The 9,621-nt window shown below is 37.1% G+C and overlaps 1 protein-coding gene across 1 annotated transcript; it reads right to left on the bottom strand.

Moving 5' to 3' along the window:
• Positions 1–656: 656 nt before the first annotated feature.
• On the bottom strand, positions 657–5,175 carry LOC109207962 (glycosylphosphatidylinositol anchor attachment 1 protein). Its single transcript, XM_019370963.1, has 6 exons — positions 4,930–5,175; positions 4,665–4,756; positions 4,476–4,575; positions 2,804–3,635; positions 2,387–2,520; positions 657–1,627 (listed from the first exon to the last, which is right to left on the bottom strand). Exons 1-6 carry the CDS (start codon positions 5,019–5,021, stop codon positions 754–756), a joined length of 2,124 nt encoding a protein of 707 aa, XP_019226508.1. The 5' UTR covers positions 5,022–5,175; the 3' UTR covers positions 657–753.
• Between the last annotated feature and the right edge of the window lie 4,446 nt (positions 5,176–9,621).

Below are 9,621 nucleotides of genomic sequence, written 5' to 3'. Positions count from 1 at the left end.
AGTAATTCACTTCTTTTTTATTTTTTAGACCAAGTTTATTTAATTACGGCTGCTGCCCGAGCTGCCCAACAACTCATTTGGCGGGAAGTCGAAAATAGAAAATTTCAGATATGCGCCAAAGGAGTGAGCCCTACGCTGCCACTCAATTCGTTGCTAAACTTTTGCTTGATTACATGATTGATTCGCCGGAAATAAGTGGGTCAAGGCAGATCATATACGTTAAGCTTCGTGAAGTTCAGAAAATGGCCTGACCACATTAGGAGGATGTTTGGATTAACTTATTTTAAATGCTTATTAGCTTTTAAGCACTTTTTTAATTTGGTCTTACTTTTAATATAAGTGACTTGATTAATATTGACATTAATGAACTTATTCAAGAGTTTAATTATTAGTATTGATCATGTAAGACTATAGATGAATTTGGACTTGTATCCATCCATCATCGCAATTTGCAAGGATGGAAGCTAGGAAACTACTTCACGCCATTGCTGATTGCTTTTGAAAACAAACCATTCATTCACATGTATCTTTCAGAACCCTTACTACGGTCTACTGCAAGTTGGATATAGTCCTCGACCATTAGATGGTCATGCATTCAGTTAGCAGTTTGAGAAGCTAAATGCTTATCAGGCATAGAAAGAAAATTATAGCGCTTGTAAATAAAGACGATGATAGATCCATAAATGCACTCTCAATTCCATTTTTGTTGGTATACAAGTACAGTGGGAAAAAAAGAAGGAAAATAGCAGTGCATCAACAAGGATACACCAGCGTATGAACACACAAAACCCAGCATGGAAGGTGAACCATACATACGTATATGTAAGTTGCACTGTTCCATGTCCAAAGAGACTCAACCCAGTTCCAGAAGTCACCAATTCTTGCATTGTCAAGACCTACTAATGCTCCCTTCCACAAATAATATGTGACTGGAGGGAAAAACATAAATGTCAATACTACATTGCAACCCGCCCTAAGAAACGACTTCAAGGTTTTAGCTTTAGCATCGAGTCTCAAGGGTCTAGACATTAAACACATAGGGACCAGCATAAGTGCTCCCATTTCTGCAGTTGCAAAGTTTATGACTGACATTATGCAAAGTCCAGTACAGGCAAAAGCAATTGTCACTGATTTCAAAAGAGTCCATTCCATTCCTCGAGTATGGGTCATGGATGGAAGAGTAAAGGAGGAACCCAGAATCACTTGCAAGATCAAGAGACTGGACGCTGAAAGCACGATCCAGGTTATGAGGTTGGTCAGAGGTGCGGAATCTGGTACTAGAGACAGAAAGTGCGGAAGCAATGTTACAACGGCACCCCAAAAGTGGACAATAAACACGGTCTTCGCTGCATGAAGCCATCTCCAAGATCCAAATGTGATGGCAGGGATATCAGAAGAAGCTGGAAAAGTTGTGACCTCTTTGTTTTCCATCCCTGAATTCCTTCTGCTAGCATCAGCAAAAAGAGAAGCTGCAACCATTGGAAGGGGAGCAACAAGCAAGGCAAAAGGTATCATGTAGACTCCAACAGACACAAATCTATTTGGAGATGTCAGAAGATAGAGAAAAAAGGACTGGTGAAACTTCTCGAGCAGATTATTTACAGACCGGATCACTCCTTCAACCAATCTGCAATAAGAAGGAAATTTTGAAAGACGAATCAGCTGTGCTATTACTACAAAATATAGGGGAACAAATAAGAGGTTATGCAATCATTAGCAAGCCAAAACCACTTCCAGAGTCTGAATTGGCCTTCCCTTTTTCGTTTCAGGGGATGCCCTAAAATGATCATCCCTCCCTAGTAGTAGAATTCATTATCCCATTTTGTCATTTTTTTTCTTGATGAGCCCATTTTTGTCCATAAAAATTTAAAAATAAACCACGAAAAAGATAAGGTTTACCTTCAGAAAGTAAGATAACACTGGACATATTTTGAAGTTAAATAGTCCCCCCCCCCCCCCAAAAAAAAAAAAGAGCAACAAATTGCAAGAAGTAAAGAAGCACCTAGGGCTTTGGTCTAGTGGTAAGACGGCATCACATGATGTGGGGGTTAAGCGCACGTCACGGGTTTGATATTATGAGCTCGAGACAAATAAGAGGACAACAAAGAAAAGAAAACATTGAGCCATATGTGGACTGTGGAGATGAGTCTTATTACTCAAATAGCAAACTTGACTTCTTTTCCCTCCTTTTTCTCTTTTGTCTTTCAATCCTTTAAAGTGAGATTTGAAGAATCGACCACTTCTTATTGGATTGTTGTTGGCTAAACGCATAGTTCTCTGAAGCACACGACTTCACCCATGAAGCCATATGCCCTTGTTGCATGCTTTGACGCTAAGAGATGGCTTTTAATAACACTGGGGGAGGGAAGGGGCACTGAATACTGACCTGCCACCTTGCAAAAGTAACTCGCTAGGCCGGTTTTTGTAGTTTGCTAAACGTTTTGATGAAATTTCCATAGTAATGGCATCAACTTGATAATCACGAAAAACACCATGAGGACCTGTGGGAACACCCAGTGCCTAAAATAGAAAAACAATTGCAACATATGAATAAGGGTCCAAATTGAACAGAGTAATATACCTAACTTCCAGATGTACATAGATTAATTGTCCATATTAAGATGCTTTTCGTGATTGAAACTTGTGGCCTCCAACTGACGCAATCCAATCACCACCACTCCAAACATTCTGCTTCTCGGGGGGGGGGGGGGGGGTAGGGGGGTATGTTTTGAAAGCATCTATCTACCCAGTAAAAGTGTTACACTTAAGTATTATCAAAAGGGTGTTAGACTGAAGTATATACCTGGTTATATAATGAGCTAGCAAGTGTAGCAGTGCCTTCAATATATTCTGCAACAGAAATACCGAAGTTCCATTGGGGATTCAAACTCCTAGCAACTTTCCCCAGTTTCTGAAACAGTTCACCCAGACTTCTCAACCACCAAGAGTCAAGCAATGACCCCAATTTTTCAACCTTCACCCGTAACCCCTGCCCATTTACAGCCAAATAGTTCACAACATTGATCAGATCAAGGTTTGGCATCTGCCCGTTGGATGCTTCAGCATATAAATTGAGAACATCTCTTTCTGCTTTCTCACTGCCATCTGTAACCTTTATGACAAGGGCAGCAGCCATCGTGCCAGCACGTAGAAAATCATTATGTCTCTTTTCTCCTGTTGTTGGACTCGCATTTGATTCAAATACACCTCTCCCAGAACCACCGAATGATGGTGTGTGATACTCTCTTAGCCATGCAGCAACAGCAGCATATTCCCCGTGCTGTGAATCCGCAGCAAGCCATATGATATCTTTAGCTAACCACGTCACTCGAGTAAGCAGGGAGAAAATTGAGTATGCAATGCCTAGTGATAAAGCCTCACCCGTGCTGGTCTTTACAGAATTATAAGGGGTCACCAATACAATAGCCTCCTTCCCATCACCATTTGGAGCTCTTATAAATCCAACTGTATTGATGCCATATGATGAGCAACTATAATTCTCTTGGACTATTCCTTGATCAGGACTGGAGAAAAAATGCAGGGGGTTAAACTTATTGACTTGAGGTAGGAACCTATGAAAATTAACTTCACCGCCCAAATCTGTTATATGTTGTGCCACCAATTCTTGAAGTCCTCTACATCCACGAAACACAAATAAATATATTAGCGATAGACATAGTAGATTTAGGCCGTCGAAAGTACATAAAAAGAAACAAGGACTTACAAAGGTACTAGTGACTTCAAATAACCTCTTCTTATCCCCCTTACAAACCTCAATATAAGAAGTACAGTGATTTTTGATAGGAGAGGTACAGTGATTTTTGATAGGAGAAGTACAGTAGTTTATGTTGGTGAAACAATATTGGACTCCCCAGTCTTGGTGAAATCAGACAAGACATTAGTATCCAACTTCTCAATTAAGTTACAATCCAAGTTTTTATTTTGCTCCATCATTAGGAGACGAAAGGGGATAAACGGGTCAGAACCTTAATCGGCACAATGCTATTAAGCCAATTCAACATTTTCCTAATCAATCTTCTTTATAGAAATAGCACTCGATCAATGGGGAGCATAAGCAAGTTCAGCGGTAGAAACCTTTGTAATCGCTCGATGGGAACCTCAAAGCTGACTGGGGGCAGGAGAAAACTATCTCATATTAAGCACTTGGCCCAGAATCAACTGATACAAAACTTATAAACAAAACCATATAGAACCTTTACTATATATAGCTTTCCCTGACAACATAGTACAAATAGAGAAGGAAGTCCCTTATTAGGTGATCATCACTAAAGAGTATTTGAGAGTGTACACATTTCACCGAATTAAGGTGCATAAGTATATTTCATTAGAAAATATCAGTCAGCAAGGAAACAATGTTCAATTACTGGTTTCTACAAAGGACCTGGTCTATACTAGAAAACAAACAACATGGAGGAAAGATATTCGGCATAAATAATGTCGAGGCAAGTACATACATGCTTGAGCTATCAGATTTGGTATCAAAGCTAACGACCTTGTTCACAAATGCTCTAGCCCGTGAAACATCGTCATTTGAGAGCATGGGACTAGCAGAACCTGCAATATAATGGTCGAAACCAAGAGTAAGGGTGAGTCTTTTTGAAACAGTAAGCACTAGAATTACACATCGATAGAGTATAACTAACCAGGCATGAGGGCATTTTCGGAAATGTAGGTGTTCTTAGCAAGAACAGGTAAGAGCAAGAGAGCAAAAACCCCAGCTGCGCAGCAAACCACACTGAAGACATACCAAAATGAAACATTAATCAGCGAATAATTCAAAACCTTTAAAGCCTTCATTCATATGATTGCTTATAGTAGTATTTACATTAAAAGTCTCCACAAGCAACAAAAAGAAAAAAAAAAAAGAAAGTGTTATGAATTCAGATAGAGAAAGAGGAAGAGGCGAACCTGACGACGAAACTGTGGGAAATAAGGAAGAGACCAAGACGGATGATTGGTCGAGGCTTAGGCTTGGCTGACTCATCTTCCGCTTCCGCCATCGTCTCGATCGGCCTCTATACTTTCTTACTTCGAATTCGGATCTATCACTCTGTGCTCTTCATTGCGTCGTCAGTTCATCGTCAAACGACGTCGTACAAGTTACACTCTTTGACTCCTCAATTCGGATCCCCGCGGGCCACGACAATGGGACTTTTGGTATCTTAATGTTTTTTTTCTTTTCATTTTCTATTTGAGCTCAAATTGAAATTGAAGATGAAAGCATGATTTTGAATTTGTGTTTAATAGGAAATTCACTTAGTTTAGATTTATTTTTGCACTTATATATTCTTTAAACCTAGACTTATATTTTAATATTTCATGTATAGTTCAAATATGCAAATAATCGCGGTGAACTCGTATAAATTTATAAAAACCTGAAGTTCATGGTATGTTTAAATATTAAATGCAATACTTATTTGCAAATTTAATTTTAATCACGTATTGGATCAGGTTTGACTTTATTCCATTCGTCATTAATAATTTCAATTCTTATCGTCATTAATTTAGTCTGTTTGGCCAAACTTCTTTTATACAAAAGTACCATTTTCGGTTAAAAGTGAGTTTTTTCTAAAATTAAGGTATTTGACCAAGCTTTTGAAAGGAAAAAAGTAGTTTTGAGGAGAAGCAAAAGCAGTTTTTGAGAAGCAAAAAGTAGCTTTTCTCCAAAAAGCACTTTTTAAAAGCTTGATCAAACGCTAATTGCTATTTAAAAGTACTTCAAACTAAGTAGCCAAACACAATCTGCTTCTCACCAAAAGTACTTTTTTTAAAGCACTTTTAAAAAAAGTACCTATCAAAATAAATTGATTTAAGAAGTTTGGCCAAACATGCTACTCCCTCTGTCTCATAATAACAGTCATGGTTACTAAAAATAGTTGTTTCAAATTATTTGTCACTTTGGAAGTTCAAGATAAAATATTTTCTTTTTCTTTTTTACCCTTAATAATAATTATCCTTGAAGACTACAAATATCTAACTTTGTTCAAATACCAATAAAAAAGATTAAATATTAAGACATGAATAAGGGTAAAGTAATCAAAATCACATCCTAATTAATTTTTTTTAAGGAGCGTATACAAAAGAATCATGACAGTTAATATGAGACGGAGCGAGTATTAATTGTTATCACCTCCTTATGTTAAGTTAAAACAAAACGATCACTTTGTGAACTTTGGTAGTGGAGGATCAAAAGCACACAAATCTATGTCAATGTGGGAATAAGGATAAGATTTAGAGAACCTCCGGTTTAACATAATTCATAATTTGTTTTAATACTTAATATTTGAGAAAAAAAAATAGACCGAATAGAGAAAAATGTATATGGACGATTCATGTAATTTACCCAACCCCATTCCAGATTAAGATGCTATTGATTGCTCGATTACCTCTTTTGAAATTTTAAATGTATCCCAAATTCTGGTTATCATATTTGCAATGGTTACGTTTAACCATTTCTTGGTCTCATTTAGGATATTGACTATTCATTTTTTAAAAAGATACTTTGATTCAACTACAGCACATAGAACTCTGCTAATTTCCACCATCTTTGGAGGAAGAAAAAGTTAAACATTTACCTGAGAAAATCATGTACAGAAAAAGAATTATTTGGCTTCTCAAATAGTAACTTAATACAGGTGGGGCATATGACATCAGTAAAGGTAAAAGAGGTGCCTACCAAAATCATTTTTGCAGCCACATATATCATTTGTTTTTCCAATTGTGTACTTGCACTACTCCACGGTCTTCAACTGACACAGAAAATGAATATTATTTCTGTTTGGCTGAAAATTATTGAATACTTTCCGAGCAAATCAATCGAAACAATTCAAAGGGTAAATCATAGCTAATCATAATTAATCATTGAATTAGAAGACCAACTTGAGACATTGAAATAATCAATTATGGAACAATATAAACGGGATTTTATTCATCAAGGTGACTTGACCTGCCTCTCCTTGAAGAGGTTCAGGATCTTACATTGATCTTGTTTCTGGCTCCACTTATGGAGTATATCTTTTTATTTTTGGAGTATTCAGAGTTGTGTAGAAGAAGAAGCCCCCCTTGGGAGGTTCTCTCCCTTGGTATTTATAGCCTCAGGCTTTTTCATCTGGTCACGAATGGGCCCCTCCTTTTTGTTGTGGAGACGTCCCCTCGTTTGTTTTAAGGACAGCTGTCATAAGTCAAGAGTCAGCAGCGTTGACCATCTACTACAAAGTGGTCGTGATGGGGTTGACCCCCTGGTCGAAAAATGGCCGAATATCTGTCAATACAGTTAGTCCCTCCGTTCGTCGAGGTCGTGCTCGAGTCGACCTTGGCGGATGGATAGAGCGGCGTGATCGGGGAGGGCCCTTAAAAATGAGTTTTTAGCATTGAACTGTTGGTTGGCGAGTGGAGCGTCATCCCGCGCAGTCGTTCGTAATGGCGCACGTTTTCATGAAACCGAATCGCTTCGTGCACGGTTAAGTATTAATGGCAATCGTTGGGTCCTGTGCAGGCAGAATCCGTTATTTATACCTGGAGAAGATGTGTAAATTTGTTTTTTACATGTTCAATGTTCTTCTAAGAGAAATCTCGAGAAGCCTTTTCTTCTGTCAAATCGCATTTTCCCTATTCTTCCAATCATTATCATCATTGATTTCTCCGTCTCCCTTGTCAAAGTTCTTCTTTCTTTCGCTCGTGAATCGATTATGGCAGGCATTTCTTCTCGCGGCAATCGCTCGGCTAATTCTCCGGGAGTCGACAATCCCGCTCCGGCAGATGAAAGGTTAGAGTTGGTGGGGGGTGAGGAAATTCCTTCGGTCGATGAAATTCTACCTCACCCAAGAGATCAAGTGATGGATTTCAGTGCACCGGGCGGCGTGGAACAGGGGGACATTGCTTCTTTAATGGGGGAAGTGGGGATAGCTCAAATGCGGGAGCGATGGCGTATCCTACATTATGCCGAGATTGCTCTTACAAAGACCGAGGACAGGGTACAGATTGACCATCGAGGGTATTGCTCGTTCTATGCTTATCCCTTCCAGGTGGGGTGTACACTCCCGCTCCCGATGCTGATAGTAGACTTCTGTCGCTATTACGAGGTATGCCCGGCCCAACTTTCTCCTTGTCTCTACAAATTGCTCCTCATGTTCATTGATGGATATAAATTATTCTTATATTTTAATAAAGAAATATAATATTTTAGATATAAAACATGACCAATTTATATCCTATTCTCGCACTTTTCTAACAATTCTTGCAGGAAAAAGAATACATGAAAAAAAAAGAAAAAAAAAGAAACTACAACTCAAGGGAAGAATGATGCATCCGTGACAACTTCATCCAAGACTAGACAAAGTCAAGAGATACAAACTTATGGCAAATTCTCACCAACCTATCAAGACAAATTGCCATATCAATTTCTCATCAAGGTCATATGATATATTAATATTATATTGTAATTTCTCACTAAGGCCTTGTAGGAATTTTCCTATAAATAGCCATATGTTTGTAGATGAAAAGGCATCCCTCTTTGTATCCAATTTTCTGTCTAGTTTTTTCTAAGTTTCTAAAGAGAAAGAGAAGAGTAATCTTGGTCTCTTCCTCTAATATTTCTCTTTGTAGTAAAAATATTCTTAGTCTTTTAAAAGTATTTTTTAGCTTTTCTTACTTCATAATGGAGTAATTTTTTTTTGTTGGGATAGTTGATGAAGCTTGATATAATTATAATACTATCTCAGTTTCAATACATTCTTGGCCCGAAACTCTATATACATTTCATATTGTGATGGAATGATGATTTTTAATCATTATTATCACATCTACATATTTTATATCCAAGTTATTCTTATATTAATTTTGTAATTCTCACGGAGCAAAATTAATATATAATAACTGATGAATAGAATATTAGAGTGAAAGTAATTTTTAATAAGATTATTATTTCAAGTCTATAATCTTGCTTTCCTCAGTTTTAATTCTCACGGAGGAATTGTTGAAGGCAAGATTATTGATTTTCTAGTAAAAATATTCTCACGAAGTTTTTACTACACTTGAGCACAAAATATTAGAGTTAAAATAATTTTTAGTAAGATCATTGTTTCAAACCTGTAATCTTGCTTTCCTCAGTTTTAATTCTCACGGAGAAATTATTGAAGGCAAGATTATTGATTTTCTAGTAAAAATATTCTCACGAAGTTTTTACTACGCTTGAGCACAATTCAGGCAAGATATTTCAGTTTAATCGTCACTAGTTTTAAATCTAAATGATTGACATAGCCTCGCGGAGTGTTAATTATTTATTTATTTCTTAGTATAAAAATATAATTGTATTAGCAATAAGCAATTATTCTTTAGAGAAATACGTATGAACCTAAGATTTTATTGTAATGATATATCAAGTGAATTCAACGATTCCCAACTCTTTTTAAATATAAACTTTTCAGAAGAAATTTGTCTTAATTTATAATTTCAAACACACCTCTCATCAATTTGGTTACTCTCAAATGTAAGTCAAAATATTACAAGTCTGTAGCTTAGATTGTCCAATCTCTGTGGGTACGATATCATAAACTATACTAGAATTTGATAGAGTACGAGCAGAAATCCTATACACATAAG

This window comes from Nicotiana attenuata, unplaced genomic scaffold (assembly GCF_001879085.1).
Source record: "Nicotiana attenuata strain UT unplaced genomic scaffold, NIATTr2, whole genome shotgun sequence".
NCBI classification, from domain to species: Eukaryota; Viridiplantae; Streptophyta; class Magnoliopsida; order Solanales; family Solanaceae; genus Nicotiana; species Nicotiana attenuata.
This window is presented reverse-complemented; position numbering and strand designations above follow the sequence as displayed.